At 35.3% G+C, this 20,625-nt stretch overlaps 1 protein-coding gene across 2 annotated transcripts in view; it reads left to right on the top strand.

Annotated features, from left to right (window-relative positions):
* The window catches only part of LOC106086552 (uncharacterized), a 195,685-nt gene that overhangs the window by 67,573 nt on the left and 107,487 nt on the right, over window positions 1-20,625 (top strand). For both annotated transcript variants that reach the window (XM_059367510.1, XM_059367511.1), the window contains exon 3: window positions 15,000-15,074. In XM_059367510.1, the coding sequence (XP_059223493.1) occupies window positions 15,000-15,074 (75 nt within the window). The remainder of the gene's footprint in view (window positions 1-14,999; window positions 15,075-20,625) is intronic.

Below are 20,625 nucleotides of genomic sequence, written 5' to 3'. Positions count from 1 at the left end.
ATGCTAAGTTTTATTTGTATATACGGTCTTTGCTGCTTATATTATGATTTCTAATGTATTCAACCATCCATCAATTCTCATTTGTGTATAAACATGAAAATAATCTTTCAAAACGGAAGAAAAGAAGATTCAATTTTTCAAACCTTGGGATTAGAGTCATACTCATAATAAGCCCAATACTATAAATGAGGCGCTTTTAAGCTGACAGCACAGCAAAAAGACAACACGTAATTTAGTCACGCATCAGCTGTTATAAGCTGTCAGAGACAATAATAAAAAAAAAGAAAACTGTTACAAAAAGTTGATTAATAAGGACGTAATGCAGTAAGATGAGTTACCAAGCAGTAACAGCTACCAAGTTAACAGCTACCCAGCTAACAGCTAAGATTATGATTATAGGTATCATATATGGTATAACTGAAACATTTAACTGAGAAAATCTTTGAAAAAAGTCATTAAACCAGGATGTTGATTGTAATAAAATACGTAACGCCAAGATTCAGTTAGTTTGGGCTGCTTTTTTTTTAAAAGTTAATATTGCTGAAGGCATCACTTGAAGTATTTTAGTCTCTTATTGCGTTTTCATAGATAAATTGTCTTTAAATTTACTACACTTTCTTGTCATCTAGTTCATGCTGTTCTTTAGGTACATTCACTTTATACACTTAAAAGTGTTATAAACTATGCCACGACATTGTGTTGTCATAAACTTTTCAATTGAAATGACCTTAATTGAGAAATGTCGTGCACAAAGTACTCAAACACATCAACTTTAGACACCACAACTTATATGTATATCAAGCAAAATGTTTTGTTGTTTGCACATAATTGATGGGATATTATTTAAATTGATTTTTTAAAAAAAGTGCTAATTTCGTTAAGAAACTACATCGAATGTAGATTTTTTTCATTTTATTCAACCAACTGTACAAAATTCGCAATACTACGCATAAGAAGACTTGGGCAAGATTATTTAAATTGGTCCAAGCATTGAAGACAATGTCAACAGGATAACTACAGAAACAGTGGTCTTTCGAGGATAGTTGTCCTCTTCTAGAGAGGAAATCAGCCAAAGAACAAGTAAAAGCGTGCTAAGTTCGGCCGGGCCGAATCTTATATACCCTCCGCCATTGAGCGCCTTTGTCGAGTTCTTTTCCCGGCATCTCTTCTTAGGCAAAAAATGATATAAGAAAAGATTTGCTCTGCTATTAGAGTGATATCAAGATATGATCCGGTTTGGACCACAATTAAATTATATGTTGGAGACCTGTGTAAGCCAATTCGCCCTTTGGGGGCTCAAGAAGTAAAATAGACAGATCGATTTATATGGGAGCTGTATCGGGCTATAGACCGATTCAGACCATAATAAACACGTATGTTGATGGTCATGAGAGGATCCGTCGTACAAAATTTCGGGCAAATCGGATAATAATTGCGACCTCTAGAGGCTCAAGAAGTCAAGACCCAAGATCGGTTTATATGGCAGCTATATCAGGTTATGGACCGATTTGAACCATACTTTGCACAGTTGTTGGATATCATAACAAAACACGTGGTGCAAAATTTCATTCTAATCGGATAAGAATTGCGCACTCTGGAGACTCAAGAAGTCATGACCCAAGATCGGTTTATATGACAGCTATACCAGGTTATGGACTGATTTGAACCATACTAAGCACAGTTGTTAGAAGTGATACTAAAACACTATGTGCAAAATTTCAGTCAAATTGAATGAGAATTGTGCCCTCTAGAGGCTCAAGAAGTCAAGACCCAAGATCGGTTTATATGACAGCTATATCAAAACATGAACCGATATGGCCCATTTACAATACCAACCGACCTACACTAATGAAAAGTATTTGTGCAAAATTTCAAGCGGCTAGCTTTACTCCTTCGGAAGTTAGCGTGCTTTCGACAAACAGACGGACGGACGACTAGATCGACATAAAATGTCGCGACGATCAAGAATATATATACTTTATGGGGTCTCAGACGAATATTTCGAATAGTTACAAATATGGTGGTGAAGGGTATAAAAATTTAGAATGACCTGGCAGATTCGCAAAATTGGGAAAGAGGTCTGCAGACTATATAACAGAGCATATCATAAAAAAGCGGAAGTTTACTTGGATGTGTATTACACATGACTCAAGGAATACAATAAAATGATCAGAGCGACAAAACGTGCCTCCTGTAAGCTTTTCTGCAGACAGGTCGATAGCGTTAATGATGCCGCCAACCAAATTGAAAAAGTTTCTCTCAAAAACCCATGTCCAAACCGAAATGTTAATAGAAGACATGGGCGGAGAGCAGAGTCATCGGGGACAAGTTATGCGACACCAAATGCCTGCAGGCCTATTAGCCTTACTTCCTTTTTACTTGAACCATTGCACGTATTGTGGATACCATGGTAAAGAGTAGGACATGCAGCGAACTGCTCAAAGCACTCCTTGTTCCGATGATATAATGGCGCAATGGCACACCATTGCCCACTCCATAAGAGTGTCGAGATGTTACCGAAACCAAGAATGCGGCAAACAGTGCACCATTGCAATCAATACCAACGCCCCGGATGAAAGAGAGGTATCCTGGGAAAAGGAGAGAGGAGAAAAGTCTATTCCGCAGAAAGAAAAAGGAAATGGAAGGACGTCAGTGTGAGCGAATTGAGATGTACTGGAGTCAGAATGAAGTCCGGAAATTCTACCAAAGAATTAAACATCAAACTGCTGGAGAAGATTATACGTGATGTAGCCTTGGAAAGAATCGAAAGAGAGTCAGTGAAAATGGGTCTGGCGGTAAATGGAGATAAGACGAATTGGATGGTTCCAACTCCCGAAACGCCTTGTACAACCGATCAGATAAAGAAAATGGAGAAAGTTGGGAACCATAACTTTGAGATAGCCAGCAACTTTATCTACCTCGGCACCGCCGTAACCGAAACTAATAACACTAGTTTTAAATAAAGCGAAGAATAATACTGGCAAACAGATGCTACTTTAGATTAAGTAAGCAGTTTAGAAACAAGGCCACTTCTTGACACACGAAGATTACACTATACGAGTACAAGACACTGATACTACCCATGTTGTTACATGCTTCTGAGGCATGGGTACTTGTGAAAGCTGACGAGGCAGCGCTTGGAGTGTTTGAGAGAAAGATTTTTCGTAAAATATATGGACCAGGTAAAGGCGTTAATAGAGAATATAGGAGTCATATGAACCGAGAGCTTTATGAGTTACTCGTGTCAAAATACAACCGCTTGGTTGGCTAAGTCATGTTGTCAGAATGGATGAAGAAACTCCAGCAAAGAAGTCTTTTGAAGGCAAACACGGTGGTACTCACAAACCGGCACTAGAAAAAGCCCGATGGAAAGTTCAAGTGGTGGGAGATACCCTTAATCTTGGTGTCAGAGATTATAAAATGAGCGTAGAAAATCGAGGCGCTTGTAACGCTATTCTACGTTCGGTTAGTGGAACAAATGTTCTGTCATAGCCAATTAAAGTAAAGTAATAATCAAAGAAACCCATCATGCGTTCCGTCACGAATTTGATGCCTTTCTGAGCTGGAGGATATCTATCTTTCTCACCAGGCCCAAGGGAATGTGGGTACTTCCAATGACCTTTTTGACGGTATCCATAAATTGTGCTGCCCCAAAGCGCAGCCTAAAGATGTCCCTTCTATACTCACTGCTCATAATTTGTGGGGGTGGACCCTCTTCAGAGTACCACACATGTTCGAAAATTCGCTCGTCAACCAGATTCTCCACTTAAAAGCGATGACCAGATGTTCTGCCGATATTTATGACTGCATATGTCAGCTCATCTCTGTTGTGGTTTCTTGCTACTCTGGCATAAGAGGGCGGCTCCTTTTCAGCAACCATTTTCCCCTTCCCTGATGGCTGTGGTGTCCTTTTGTAAGTCACAGTCCTCCATGAAGACACGCGTTTCCTTCCTGTTCTGATTTTGTCTCCTTCTGCAGGACACTGTCTGGAGTCTTCATTGCGCGAGTGCTGGCTTTGTCTTCCCAGAGTACTTCAAAGAGGGGAGCTTTGTCGTTTTCAGCGTTTAAGCAGTGTTAGAGTCTAAACGCAACCAAAGAGTCAAGAGTCAGCGTCAAGTTGTTTTACAAGCATTTCATATGGGACTGGTTTTTGATTCTTATATGAAATGAACGGAAACTAATTGACGCTGACTCTTGAGTTGGGTTTAGACTTATATGCTCTTCTGTAGATTTGATTCTCTTTCCAGCTGTCGTGGAAGGGTTTGGCATGTCAAGACAAAGAACTTGACAAATGCATTCCATGGCGGAGAGTATATAAGATTCGGGTCTTTGGTATATATCCATCCGTACATATCCGCACCCTCTTTTCAACTTAACCTAATTTTATTCAATTAACTTAAAATGCTTGTAGCTTCTTAACCTGATATTAAATATAAATAACTTAAAATGTTTGTGGACCCCACCTAGACACTTTTTCTTTCTTTCTGAAAACCGAAAGAAATATTGGAAACAACATATCCATGCCTTCATTCTCTATATCGTATTACCATGTAAACATGTGCCTCCAATTAGTCCAACCATAAAATAGAAATTCCTGTTCTAGAAAAAACATAATTATTCTCTTTAATAGAAATTTTCCTTGAAAAAAACTTTAAAAATAACACCATTATGTACAACATATATAATATTGGAAGGCGTAACATCTGCAGTGTTTAAATTTGAACACTTTTTTATTACCACAAAGCCTTGCATGTGCCACCCACTGCGTAGACAAAATAACAACTTAATTTTTTCAAAAACCTATCCTTTTAAATGTTCTCTTCAAACAAATTGAAATATGTACATATTCTTTTTATCTAAGCAATAATAATAATACATACTAATGCATCAAAGCTGTTTTATTATTCATAAGACAGAAAAGTCAGACACCATATTCAATGGGGTACTCAAAGTTAAATTTTTCACATGGTATGGCGTCATTTTTTCAACATTTTTAGCTCAACTGTTTATTTGTTTACAAAGCCGCACTCGCAATTTGTCGGCCTTTTTTTTCTCCAGCTTTTTTTTCAATTGATTTCAATGAGCCGTTTTTATTTTCGTATGTTTACATACCACCAAGTAAGAAATGTACAAGGAACCCAGAAAACACTGTTGGCTTGAAGAACTTGTAAATAATCTTAAGTATTAAATGTTCAAATCGCTTAGTAAAGTGTAAATGTGTAATAATGGAATGCGGTCAAATCTAATTTGAACAACAAGCGTTGAAGCTTCCAACCATCTTTATGCAAATAATACCCCACTTGAGTGGCCAATTGAAAAACTAGGGGAAATTGAATGGTATGAAGACTCGGCCATCTAGACATAATGACCTCACAATTTTACTCGAGTGTAACGGATTATTCGATTTAGGAAATTATGACCAATAAAGCGAATACATTTTGAATGCAAATTAGCGGGTTTCCTGAGACATAGTCATTTAAGAATTCTTTTGTAAAGTCTCTTTGTGGGTGTAGCTAAATGAGTGTTAATGGAAGCTTAAACACACAAAACAGATATGCTGAATTCATTATTTCAACAAAAGCTAAGTGGGTGGGAAAATTGGCAAAATTTTGAATTAAATTGAATAAAAAAAAATATTATGTATATGATTTAAGCAAAAGAGAGTTTTTGTGAGTTTGAAAGTGCTTAAATTCCCTTAGAAGTAGTATGAGAACTTGCATTTCACTGTTATTCCTTGGAAAAAGCTACACTTTCTAAACGCATTCTTTAACAAATCTGTATTGATATAAATTTAATAACTGAAAATGCTTATAACTACTTAACAAGAGGCAGAAACAAAAGGGCGTATAGGTTCATTGAATAAAAAACAATAAAAAATGAAATAAATGAAGAACTTGAAATGCTTATAAATCCTTAACTAAAGGCTGAAATTAAAATTCAGCCAAGCCGAATAATATATTAACTCCATGAATCAAATGTGTCTATTCCTCTGATCAATTTATTTGTAATGTAAACTGAAACTAAATTAGCAAAGTTATATTAGGTTGTAAAGATTTTTTTAACGTCTATAGGATTGCTAGAAAATTTTTTTAAGTATGGCCTAAAACATACCTCAACATAATTTGGAGCAGGCAAACAAATGATAAACAAAATTACTTATATCTTAAATGATTCATAATCTTAGATCCATATAGCAAAATTGTACCTCTTCCACCTAAAAAATTTTTGTAACGAACTTTTTATGTTTATAGAGCATTCACCGGATATTTTTATGGAGAACTAAAAATGTTTGTATCTCCTTAATCAGTCTAAAAGTCTTGTTAGGTTAGGTTGGATTAGGATGATGCCAGATATAGACATTCAGGTATCCGCCGGAGCCATGTTGTGGCCCATTGTGATTCCTCAATAGCCTTTCTCTCTCAGATACAGGTAGGCAAAGGAAATGACAACTATCCACCGTCAGCTCTCTGACACCAGTGGCAGATATCGTCATTTGTAATGCCTATGCGAGTCATATTTGTACATAGCCTTTTGGTCTACAGTAGTATGTCCTAATATAATTCCAATAAACTTTTCTAGATGCAGCCTCTCGGAACTGCTGTTAAGTTCCATCTGTTAAATCGGAAGGCATGTGATTTTCTGTTATCAAGACTATGGAAATATTTGTACCCTCTCTCGCAAGCAAATCAGCCTTCTTGTTACTTGCCAAATCTTGATGACCAGGGGCCCAACATAAAGCCGCTTTGTGCTCCAGAGGGGCTCAACATAGAGTGCAGTCGCTCCGGAAGTTCCTGACCACGATACAGCGTTTTAGATCCAATGCTCGTATATAAGAGCCTTTGGCGCCGCCTGCAAATGGAAATTTGCCCATGACCATTCCATTGAAGAACAGGGGAAACTTCTCACATATTAGTGAGTGCTGACTGATTAAAATTTTAGCTGAATAATCTCCTCCTCCTTTTTATAGCCGAGTCCGAACGGCGTGCCGCTATGTAACACTATGTAAAAATAACTTAAAGCAAAGTACTTCACTAATATTTCCAGCTAGGAGGGGATAACCATCTCTTTTGCGCTACGGTGGTTTCCGCCTAACTATTACTAAGTCCGCTTAATACTTCTTGACAGCACTGACTCCGCAAAGACCTCTGCCTGGAAGATACTGCAATTATCCCCCATGCGATGAGACACGCCTATCTCAAGTTCTGCACAGTGGATTCCGTATCCGTAAGCACAGTCAATCTTCGATCCATCGGTTAAGATATTAAAGTCCCCAAACCCCCCATGTCACTTCTGCGACTCAGTCAGTGGTATTAGCACACGCAGCCTACAGTCTACAAAATCCAGCCTAGTCAGGTAGTCAGTGTGCATGTCGGCCATAGCCCCTTAGTGTAGACTGGTATGTGTAGAGTCTTGTTACTTGCGGAAATATCCGTGCCCAGATATTGCCTGCATCATATAGAAGTTTACTTCACTTTTCTTTCTGTTGATTCATTATTGTATGTCGGGTATAGATCCATCTGCCTCGCGTGTCATTATTTCATCTTGACTGCCAAATACTAAGCTTCTTCTGTCGAATATCCTCCTATTGACTTCTTCATATATTTTCATGCGTTCCATGGCCTGTAGGTCTACTGATATCATACCGGCAACTGCGGGTTCCGTCACAGTTCGGTTAAATGACTTAACTCTTAGAGCGGTCGTTCTCTATACTAAATGCCGCAATTTGCCTTAAACCTGACCTGCAGGAATTTACCCCAATATCTCGTCCATACAGTAGATTGTTTTTGCAGGTTTCCATCATAAGCTTGAACCAGCTTGGTAGATGTCATCCGATGAGCTTGAACCTGCTTGGTACTTGTCATCCGATGTCGGCAATTAATCGCACCAAATTATCTTGACGGCTTTTGTTGGCGCGAACTGCGTCTGGATTATATAAGTTAGTTTGGTATCTAGTCGTACTCCTCCTAGGTATTTTACGTGCCGTCTAGGGGAAAAGACGATGTCCTCGATCCACATATTTATGTCTCGTGATGTCTCGTGAGCCGGATATCCTTGTTTGTTGATTACTTGACTATCATTTGCTGGTTAGATTTCTTGGTCTGTCACCAAAGAAAACGTGGTTTTATAAAGAATGGTTCTTCGAGCAAACATACCAGGCACAATCCTAGTATTATTTACTGGATACAGCTATCAATATTTCAAATATTCGAAACCATAACCAGTAATACACATAGATAAGCGCCCCTGTAGCCGAGTTGGCAGCTTTCTCGGCTATCAGTCGAATCGTGAATTTCGTAGTCTGAAACTGCTTAGGTATCATCATGAAATCACATTTTTATACGGTAGAAGGATTCGACCATGTCATGGCTGAGATATGACAGAAGTTTTCCGTTCCTGTTATTGTGCTGGACTTTTGAATGACTTGTACAATAATTAAATTTGGTGGTATGTGAGAAGTTTCCCATATTCCTTATAGGGATACTGAGGCGAAAAACTTAACGCAGGCTAGATTTATCCAGCAGTTCAATACTAATAGTGCGAATTCAGGCCTATCATGACTCGAAAACTTGTATAACGCCCAGTAGCCGATATCGTAATTACTCGGCTATCAGCAGCAGGTTCGATCGCTTGGTCTATTTTCTATATTTTTGGAGACTTCCATTTTTATACTAAAGAATTGTGGATTCATTGAAGCTGATCCTTCGAGCTGACATACCAGAAATTCTCCAGTAATTTATACAAAAATCTCTCTAAAATTAAAAAAGCTAAATTAGTTAAAAACTTTTATAGTATAGCTAAGTTGGCAGCTTACTCAACTATGGGTCCATGGTCCGACTGTTTAGCCTTTAACTACTTAGGTATCAGCATTAATTTATATAGTTACAAAAATTCCAAAAGTTCATATTAATGTCATTATAGCCTGAGACATAAACGAAGTTTCTTTTATATATAAATTAAGCAGGATATTTGCATGACTTGTGCTATGGTGTAATTAGGGAGAAGTTTCCCATATTTCTTAGTGGGATTTGTAGAAGAATGCAATTTAGTGGGAAGGAACATTGGTATATATGGTTGCCCAAAAAGTAATTGCTGATTTTTTAAAAGAAAGTAAATGCATTTTTAATAAAACTTAGAATGAACTTTAATCAAATATACTATTTTAACACTTTTTTTCTAAAGCAAGCTAAAAGTAACAGCTGATAACTGACAGAAGAAAGAATGCAGTTACAGAGTCACAAGCTGTGAAAAAATTTGTCAACGCCGACTACAGCGGTCAAAAAAAGTATTCATCATTAGCAAAATTGATAATAAATTCACTTATTTTGGGTAATTGAAGAAAATTTAAAGTAAACAAATAATGCAGTTTTATGCAATAGTTTATTTTTCGTAATATGTTTTAAAATAAATTTAAAAAATAAATTTAATTAGCGCAAAAAATGCAATTTTATATAATAACACCAAAAACAGAACAAAAAAAGTATTCATCATTGATGTGCTATCATCAAAGTCAAATTCAAATATTATTTGGGAATCCCCCTTTTCTGTTTTATTTAGTAAAGGAGGCTTTGCCCTTGACAGCAAATATTTAATTTCATTGAAAATATAGTTTTTGTCAAAATGGGTCGTAAGCAAAACGAGGTTTCTGATGAGGTAAAAGTTTTGATAATAAAACACCACAGGAATGGTTTAACTCAAAAAACTATCAGTGAAATATTAAATAGACCACGATCTACTATACAATCCATCATCAGAAAGTGGACAGAAACGAAAACTGTTGACAATAAACCAAGATCTGGTCGACCAAAAGCACTTTCAGTTGGAGATGTGCGTTGGCTAGTGCGGCAAGTTCAGAAAACTCCGAAGACAAATGCGACCATTCTTCGTAAAAACACTATGGAATATTTAGGGAAGGAAGTTACTACACAAACAATTCGAAATACACTCAAAAGGCATAGTTACAGAGGAAGAACTGCACGTAAGAAGCCCTTTATAAATAAAATAAACCGAGTGAAAAGGCTAAACTTCGCAAAAATGTATGTAAAACAGCCCGAATCATTTTGGAAAACAGTCATTTTTGCAGACGAGAGCAAGTTTAATCTTTTTGGGTGCGATGGAAAGGTCATAGTGTACAGAAAACCAAATACAGAGCTTGAAGAACGAAACACAGTTGCTACTGTAAAACATGGTGGAGGTGGTTTAATGGTTTGGGGGTGTATGGCGGCTTCAGGAGCGGGAAATCTTGAAATTATTAATGGAGTAATGAATCATAAGTATTACATTGACATTTTAAAGAGGAATTTAAAAGATAGTGCTGTAAAATTTGGGCTTGGTAATAACTTTCAATATTATCAAGATAATGACCCCAAACATTCTGCTTTAAATACCAAGATGTGGATGCTGTATAACTGCCCCAAAGTCATTAAAACTCCTCCTCAAAGTCCCGACTTGAACCCAATTGAACATTTTTGGGAACATCTCGAACGCAAATTGAGAACGCGCAATTTTTCGAGCAAGAGTCAAATGCAACAGGTGATAATGGAGGAATGGACTAATATAGACCAAAATATAACCGCTAAATTAGTCCAATCGATGTCAAACCGTTTAAAAGAAGTTATAAGACGCGGTGGTCGAATAACAAAGTATTAATTTTTTTAAATTATGTTATTTATTTTTTTGTTTTTTTGCAATGATGAATACTTTTTTTGTTTAATTTTTTGTGTTCAGCTGTAAAATGGCCCTTTTTGTTCCAATAAATACTATTTTTTTCTTTAAAAACAATGAAATTGTGTACATATATATCACACAAGCACTACTGCATCATTAGTTTAATATGTTTTTATTCCAATTGTCTTTTGTAGACTTATTAAAAAAAAAACATTGAATGATGAATACTTTTTTTGACCGCTGTATATGAAAAATCCGCAATTACTTTTTGGGCAACCCAATAATAAGTCCTTCCACAATATTAGAAATGCCAAATTACCCCCTATTCCACATTTCTATTTCTGTTGATGGACGCATTATATTATAACAACGCTGTTTTCCAATAATCAGCTCGCTCATGGTCACTTAACTTTTTCTCGAAAAAAATATAAAGAAATATTAAAATAAATATTTCATCGGAATTAAGCTGTAATGAAAAAATTTTAAGTCTTTAGTTATCAATCAAACATTTCACCAATATATCTCCTTAAAAAGTTATTCTCAATACTTCGCATTAACCAACCCCCTCCACCAGCGGTATACAAACTTTTCCTTTAAATGTTTACAACATAATCTGCATATCTTTTAACACTTGATTATAAAAGTAATGACATTTAAACAAAAGACATTTCCTTAGCGTCGCCATCTGAACGATCAACTTTTAAGATTGATGCCGTACATCAGCATGACGCCATTGCTCAAAGTCTCCTTGTCTTGCTTTGCCTTTCGTCATTACTGATGCCAGTGGAGGTTGCCTTAATTCTTGGTGTAGATTTTTTATGGGTTTCTTATTTCAACATCTTTTGCAAAGTTTTGATTTTTTTTTGGAATTGTACAATATTTTTTCTTTTTATTTCTTTTTACTTTGTTTACATCAGCTTAAATTTAAAGAAGAAAAAAAATTGTTTGGAGAAACCAATACACAGATAGATACTACTGAAAAAAAAATGATGAGTTTATTTATCTTAAATGCCCTATTGACCATTGATGTATGCCTGCACATGTTTCGGTGCTTTCAAAAGTATAAGAGTGTAGGAAAAAATGCAATTGGAAGGCAATGAAATGTGCTGAAACATACATTATGTGTGTTTTAGTTTTGCATAAAAATGTTGTATGAAAGCAGGATATTCGTTGACAATGAAGTGAAAAGAGAAAATGGCTTTTTTAATGGACATATAGTTAAGGAGATGCAAGCACAAGCTAAATTGCCAATTTAGAAGATATGTTGCCCATCTCCTGAAACCAAGAATTCATATTGTGACCTGTATATACGATTTATAATATTTTATACTCTTGTCGGGAAAAAACTATATTGTTTTGATTTTTTGTTTCATTTCTTAAAACTGTTTTTTTGTAAAAAACTAAGAAACAGGGGCAAACAGGAATCCGAAAGGCGTGTCGAGGAGTTTTTACAAGGCATAGTAAAACCACCGCAGGTCTGATGGACCCGCCAGGATTCGAACCCAGGCTTTCAGCGTTTTAGGCGAATATGTTATCCTCTGGGTTACGGTGACCTTCTCCCTTCTAATTACATTCCCTTTATTTTATCGCAGATTGCCGATTCCCCTGTAAATCGGTGCTGCCCACAAAAAGAGGGAAAAAATTAAAATCTTATATTTTCTGCGTTGATCCCATGTCGCCGTAAACGTTAATATTTGGTCCCGAAAAACGAATTGAAATAACTAGTCAAATAAAAATAACAAAATCGAGTATCTCCACATCGATAGATTGATTGGAGCTCAATGAACCCAGAATTGTCCTAATACCTGAATTGGTCGAATAAAAATACCAAAATCAAGAGTCTCCATCGATAGTTTGATTGGAGCTTGATGAACCCAGAATTGCCCTAATACCTGAATTTGTTAAACAAACTTGGCAAAATCAAGACACTCCACATCAATAGTTTGAGTGAAGCTCGATGAAACCAGAATTGAACCCCACTACTTGAATTTGACAAACAAACATACCAAAATCAAGCCTCTCCACATTAAACATGTTTAAGTTATTATTTAGTTAACTAGTTTAGTTCACCTCACAATTAAACTATTTTTTACTTTGGTGTACGAGCAAAGCAAATTTGAAGAGTTAATAAATAGCTCACGAAAATTGGAGGACATTCAGTAGTAGGAGATTAAATGGGCTTAAGGATTCCTCAGCATGGTTGGGAGAGTAGAAAATGGCAGTCAAATTTTATTTTAGACTGCTCAAACTGAGATCCGCTTCATTCTTTGTACTTTCTATATCTTTTCTATTAATTCTTTTGTTCTATACTGTAAAGCGATCTTATTTTTCTCTTATGGAAACGAAACTAAGAAACTAACTCTCAACGGGATAGAACCGTCCAGAACTGCGCTCGTCTGGCGGCAAGAAGGAAACAACTCCCAAAAGATGTAGGGCCCAAGGTGGTGGTTCGTTACAATATCTAAGGAGATACAACAATTTGAAGTTAAGCTACAAATTAAAAATGGATTTTCATTTAACAACTGAAACAAGTTCATCACCAAAACTAAATAATCCAAAAGAGAAGACAATGTATTGGGTTGCCCAAAAAGTAATTGCGGATTTTTCATATAGTCGGCGTTGACAAATTTTTTCACAGCTTGTGACTCTGTAATTGCATTCTTTCTTCTGTCAGTTATCAGCTGTGACTTTTAGCTTGCTTTAGAAAAAAAAATGTAAAAAAAGTATATTTGATTAAAGTTCATTCTAAGTTTTATTAAAAATGCATTTACTTTCTTTTAAAAAATCCGCAATTATTTTTGGGCAACCCAATAGTTTTAATAATGAACTGGATGTTTCAGTTGGTTGATAAAAATGCATCTATATTTCACAATTAAGGCCCAGTAGATTTTCGATAGCAAACAGATGGTTACAAAAAACTATGCTTTCGTTTGGCCAATATGCCACACTTTTTTGCTGATAATTTTGTAAAAACAAATCAATCAAAAAAAAGTTTCTCAATGTTACCCTATAACACAAAGTAATCTAAACATTTTGCTTAGGATATGTCAATGCATTTCTTATGGCAACGAAAATTTCGTTTGAGGTGCTTACCGCCCTTTAAATAAAAAATTTTATATATTATTAAACTTAAAGTGCTTGTATCTCCTTAACTGTTTGTCCGATTGAAAGGAATATGAAAACGTTCACCTATTGGTAAGATATCCTTTTGATTTGGAAATTTAATTTAAAGAGCCTGCATCTCACTATTTGGCCAAACAAAAAGTTTAATTGTACTTTTGAATCATTTTTGACAATGCTGTACAATAGAAACTTTATATCATTTACTCACTCTGGGAAAAAGGTTGATTTCAAAGTGGGATGTTTATATTCAGTTCACTGCAATTGATTCGAATTCTGTACATAGCCATATCGATACAATCTACACTGCTTTAATACTCTTGTTACAAAATGCAAACTTCTATTAACCACGTTTTATTTCTTTCTCTGATCTTTTCTAAGGTTTCTTTTGTATAGTTTGTTGTTACATAACATCATAAAACTTGATGGTTATCTATACAGCTGCAACATTTTAAAGAGTTCCTTAATGACTATTAATATGAAATATTATTGTCAAGTTGTTAGATAGGCCAAGCATAATAAAATATGTATTGTATTCATCCATTTCATTCAAACTAAGCTACTGTATATACAAAACACTCTTATTATTCACACACTCATGTGCGAAAGTGAAGTTTTACTTATATGTCGTTGTTCACTCTCTCAAGAACAATGGCCTTTCCAGCATATGTTATCTGAAATACTGGCCGTATTGTGTCTGTCAACTTGTCTTCATCAAGATATAAACATCATTGGCATCATCATCACCATCTCGAACATCTCATATATCAGTCAGTTATATGTACTTACAATAGATATTTATATTATTCATAGTTTCATCTTGCCATCATATTTTAAACTAGTGTTAAATGATTTTCCCTTGTGGCTATGGCAATATGCCTTTCTGTATGGTTAAGAAAAAAAAAGAAGAAAAATTATATTTAATTTTTTCTATGTGGTTTTTCATTTGGTTTCGCTGACATCCGCACGTCGGTGTGGCGTTGATATTTCAATTACCTTAGCTTTTGTCACTTACAGTTTGAGTCATAGCCATAAGTAAATGACAAATCCTGTGGTTTTTTTGATTTCGCAAAATAATGTCGTCCATTAGTCAAGGTAATTTGAAGCCATGATTAGCAGAGTTGTATTTAAACTTAAATAAAAACCTTCCAAAACGACTTTAATTTATACGAATTACATTTTTTAATTATTTAATTTTTTTTTTATCTTTTCAGGTGAGTACAAATCGAAAACCCTGCCACGCATACATTTCGACAACTCTATCACAAATGATATGTCGCTGAATGAAGGTAAATGACATTAACACTTTATACTTTTAACTACCAGAAGAAAAACTTTGGTGAATTAGAGTTGTTACTAGGTTAGGTTAGGTTGAGTGGATTGCACACCAAAATGAGTTCACTCGTAGGCCAGCCTGGCCCATTGTGGTACCCTAGAAAGAAAGGGAAGAGAAAAAGATGTGGTACCTCGGACTAGAGGTTTTACACGAATAAAAGAAATACAGGAGGAATTGAGAATCCGAGCGGGGAAATTGTTGCTTTGCTAATTAAAAAATTAATTAATTTTTCAATATTAGGTTAGGTTAATTAGGTTTAAGTGCCATGAGACTCGCAAAGGTATTTTCGTCCATTGTTATACCACAGGAAAAGGACAAGGAAGATGGTTTCTAGTGCCTACCGTTAACCATCCAGATCGCTTCAAAAAGCGCAAAAACTTGCGAATGTATACATCCACTAAATCAGACAAGTTCTCAAAGAAATGAGAACCTAAAGTGGAACTCCTTCTGACTGCCAGTGTGGGACACACACAGCAGATGTTCCATAGTCTCTTCTTCCTCAATGTCCTCAAAGCCTCGGCAAAAGTTGTTGCTGTCAACCTTCAGTCTGTTTTCCAGACAGTGACATGTCATGACTGTGACGTCCGTTCTAAGCCAGCGACAGTAAAGCTGTAGACCTCTTCAAGACTGAGCCAGGCCATATACTTTTGGAATGCCCACTGCTTCCCTTTGTGACCATCTATCGTCAGCTGCCTTTCGGGCCTGATCTTGGACTTAGCTTACCCTGGAGACATACCCACAGATAAACTAGCTTGCTCAAAATTTAGTTCTGATATCGTTTCATAGTCTTTTACTACTGATTCAAAAAATGTTCCTAGCCTCTTACAGCAGAGCCTAAAAACTGTAGAGTCTTCAAGAATAAACATCAAACTAAATTCCATGCAAAAATAATAATCGGTAAAGAAAATAACAAAGCACCAAGTTGGCTACTAAGTGCTGAAAATAAGCGCCGTATAAATAGCTTTCATCAAATCGAATTTAAAGGCTTTTAGCCGATGTTTGCCATTGTGGAAGACTCTGTGTCGTTATAATGAACTTACAACGACGTTTTGAAATACTTTGCCAATGTAAGTTTGAATTTCAAAGCCTTCAATGGCATAGTTTCTTATTTCAATTGACTCAATTCTTCAATCCATTGCTGCCTTGAAAACAATATTGACGTCCACGCCTGTCGAAAACTAATACATGCAGCCATGCCATCCAAATGGCGTAAAACTAAGCAATTTGCGCTAAAACTAATGTTATGGACTATTTACAATTATACAACGTTCCGAACAACTTCCAATGGTGTTTTGACAGACATGGTTGTAAGTTAAAATGATAGAAGCCCTCAAAAACTTTTTCTATGTCATTCCCTTAATTAATTTGCTTTAATCTACTCAATTTTGGAATCAATTTATGCAATTAGAACATTTGGCGCTGAAGTCCGCGCCTGTCAAAAACTCTATAGACCAGCCACAACTAAAAAAAATTGAATGTATTAAAACATTTAAATCCTAGACCGCTGTGCAAAATTTCTGCGATTTCATCGGACAGTCTGTTTGAATGCTACAAATTATAAAAAAATGCACGTTATGATGCTCTTGAGCGTTTGCGAATAAATGCTGGTACTATATTCGTTTATCACAGATGAAAACACATGTTTCTTTTTTGAAACACTATAAAAATCTCAATGATAACATAATACTTTTAAGAAACGTTTTTCATAAGTAATGACGAAATGGTTACAGAATGAAATCAGCAAGTTTTTTTTGCTTCAAAATTTATTCTCTAAAAAATTTCGTTAAAAGCGAATATAGTACCACCCTTAAAGAATAAATGGTAAAATGCTTAAAGGGCTGGAACTTTCAATATGATGCTTCCATATTAGGTTTGACAGACGTCGCCGTTTTAAGTAATGTAGTTTGATTACGTTGTTGTTACAGACGTCATTACCTTCAAAAACTCTTTTTTTTGACTGACTTTAAAACCATGCGTCCACGCCTGTCAAAAAAGTATGTATCAAAAAACACATATATTCCGCAATATGTGGGCAAAGCCTAAACGCCAAGTTCGTAGAAATGTTCTCTAACTCCTAAAACATGCCATTGTCTTATTTCATGTGACAGGCGTCGACATTTTAGATTCCAATTTAGGCCGTTTTTAAAACTGACTTTATTACCACTCTCTTCGCTTATTGTCATACATACATAAAAACATTTGTGAGGAGCTATGCCAGATAAAAACTTCTCTCCAAGAGGTGTCGCACTGGAGCTTAAAATTGAATCGGACTGTACTCATTGATATGTGAGAAGTTTGCCCCTGTGCCTTAGTGGAATGTTCGTGGACAAAAAATATTTGCATTTACATAAGAAACTTTATCATAATGGCTTTATTGTTTTTACAATTAAAAGGGTGTTTATCAACTTAAACAAAGAAATTTTCGAAAATTCTACCATTTCCTTGTTGGTCATGGCATTCACAATAATTTCATTGAAACTTTTCATTTAAGGCAATTCTTCAATTATCCATTTACGAAAAGCTTCACACAACACTTGTCTTTATATGATTTTAATAGACATATGGAAACAAGTCATTAAAATAATTTGCACCCACCGCCATCATAAATTCCAAGAATCAGAGTGCTACAAAATTGAACACAATAAACAATACACAGAAAAAGGAAATTCATAAAAATACCCCAAAAAAGGAGAAAATCCATAAAACCACAAAGAAAATAAGGAAGGTGGAAGTTATAACTGAATGGGCCATTAACACTTCAGTTTGGTGCGAGCATGCTTGACTTTTGGGTTTGTTCCAATGGCAATGTTGCCATTAAAAGTGTTGCCAGACAAAAATGAAATAAATTTATGGGTGATGAGGTTAACCATTGGACTAAAATGGTCTGTAGTGCTATTAAGTACAATATTTTTAAACTATAGACAAGGCAAAGTACAGAAATTAAATGGACCTAGACTAGAGCTTCTATTAAATCGAAAACCTCATTGGCAATATTCCCGGTTAAATTGACCACCATGGTGTTTTTGTTTGAACTACTAATGTACACGCAGCAATGATATCGTTGAGCATTAAGAGTGTAACTTTTATAATGAGTTAATGCCTTGGTGAAATTGGTGTACAATACAACAGAGTGTATTTAAAACCCTATACAAATATTATAAAAATAAACTAGATAATGGCAATAATAATAACAATAATATTGTAATCGTAATGACTTGGAAACAATGAAAAAAGAGGAAGTCGCGTAAATGGCGGGAAATCGGTGTAGTTTTGCTTATACATACACAGGCTGCTGTTGCAGGTAAATTTCCAAATATTTTTTTCTATGGAAATAAAATTTTGAAAAAATTTTATAAAAATTTTAAATTTGTAAAAAAAAATTCCATTGCAATGAAATTGTGACAAAGTATTCTACAAAAGAAAATGTAAATTTTGTCAAAATATCCAAAATGATTAAAAATGTTAAGAAATATCTATGTTTAGTTTGAAAAACACCCCCGTATGAAGATAATAAGCAAAAAGAGTGGCCATAAAGACATTTCAAAAAATGGCCTAAATTGGAACCTTAGTGTCGACGCCTGTCATTTGGGATATAGCACCGGCAAGTTTCAGGAGTTAGAAAGCGTTTTTACGAACATTGACATTAACGTTTATGCCGGCATATTGCAGAAGTTATATGTCTTGTGACACATGCCTTTTTGACAGGCATGGACGCCAGCGTCAACCACCATTGGTAGAAATCGATTTTAAAGTGTGGAATTGTGTAGAAAGCAAAAAAGGAAACATCATATTGAAGGAACATGTCCTTTTAGAATTTGACCATTTATTCTTTATTCACAAATATAAATAACTTCATCAAGTGCAATAATATACGTAGAAATTGATGTTCGGCAAGTTGAACGATCTTACCACGTTGTTTTGATCTCATTGTCTGTCCAACGACAATCAAGGGCCATAGAGCATTTTCATAAATATTATTTGACAGGCATGGTTTTTTGCATTGGAGTTAGCATATTGCGAAATCTCTGGAAAACTGTGGCATTCATTCTTTTGGTTATTTGTAAAAAAAACAACGATGCGCAGGACTCCAGGATTAAAAATTGTCAATACATTCATGATTGACAGTCGTATACGCCATAGTTCCATATGTTCCAATTTAGCCAGTAATTGCTTCCATGTTAAAGACTTTGAGCAAACAACTTAAGAGTATGGAACAAAACATTTTTTACGACTTCTGTCTCTATAACTTACATTAAAATCAGTCAAATGAACGCTGTTAGTCCTTTGGAGCGAGGTACAGTGGTCTAGGATAGAGATCTATCAGCGAAAATGCCTTTTCTCTAGGTTGATAGCGTGCTCGGGCTACCAGTGTGGAGGTTGTGAGGGTCGTGAATTCGATTACCATTAGATGCTTGGTCTGTCCCTACTTTGGATTCACAATGGACGAAAATAGTTTAATTTAGTCTGCTGAGAAATAGACTGCCACTTCAACCTAACCTACTTAACATTTTCTGTCTGTAGAAATATTGATAAAATTTTATTTTAACAAAAAATTTTGTCAGCTATTATTTTCATAAAAAATATTGTCAAAATGTTATTTCTATGGAAAATATTATCAACATTTTATTTTGTCAAAATGTTAGTTCTATATACAATTTTGTCAACATTTATTTCTATCAAAAACTTTTTCAAGATTTTATTTCTATAAAAAACTCTTTACAAATTTTATTTTTCTAGAAAATTTTGTCAACATTTTATTTCAATATAAATTTTGTCAAAATTTTGTTTCTATAGAAAATTTTGTCAAAACCATATTCCATGGTTCGGACTACTCCTTGGCAACGACTACAAGTATTGCCAATGTTTGTGCTAGTTTTTATACCAAACCCCATAGAAGTTTTTAGGAATGAAAAGAAAAGCCCTAGCTAGAATTGGCATCACTAAAACTAACCTTTGTCAACTACAAGAATTATTGGCAATATTAGTAACATAACCAATAACAGCATCTCTTTAATTTACCTTAGCCAATATCGATATGTTCTTGACAACAACTTCAATATTGCCAATTCTGGTGGTAATTCATTTTATAGTTCTGTACCAAATGTATGATATTATGTGATTGGTGGCCCTATGAAATTTCTGGTAGTGGAAGGAGTCTCTAGCAGGAATTTGCACGCTTTTGCTAACCATTGGCAACTACTACATTTGTTGCCAATGTTATTGGCATGTCCATATCTGTTAGAAGATCTCAAAAACTAGTGTTTGGCAAAGACTTCAAGTATTGCCAATGTTGGAGATTCAAAATAACCAATCCTTGGTAACTATTGTTATAGGGACGTAGCCAGGACGGAGGGGGCTATGGGGCCCGAGCCCCATCTATTTTTCGAATGCAAAAAAAAATCTAACTACATTTCTGTACTATTACAAGTATTGTCAATGATAAGGTTATCTCTTATTCCAATTACCAAAATTACGTTCTAATGTGCGGGATTTTCTGTGACCGG

This window comes from Stomoxys calcitrans, chromosome 4, assembly GCF_963082655.1.
Source record: "Stomoxys calcitrans chromosome 4, idStoCalc2.1, whole genome shotgun sequence".
Classification (NCBI taxonomy): Eukaryota; Metazoa; Arthropoda; class Insecta; order Diptera; family Muscidae; genus Stomoxys; species Stomoxys calcitrans.
Note: the sequence above shows the minus strand (reverse complement) of the source record. Positions and strands in the feature narration are given on the sequence as shown.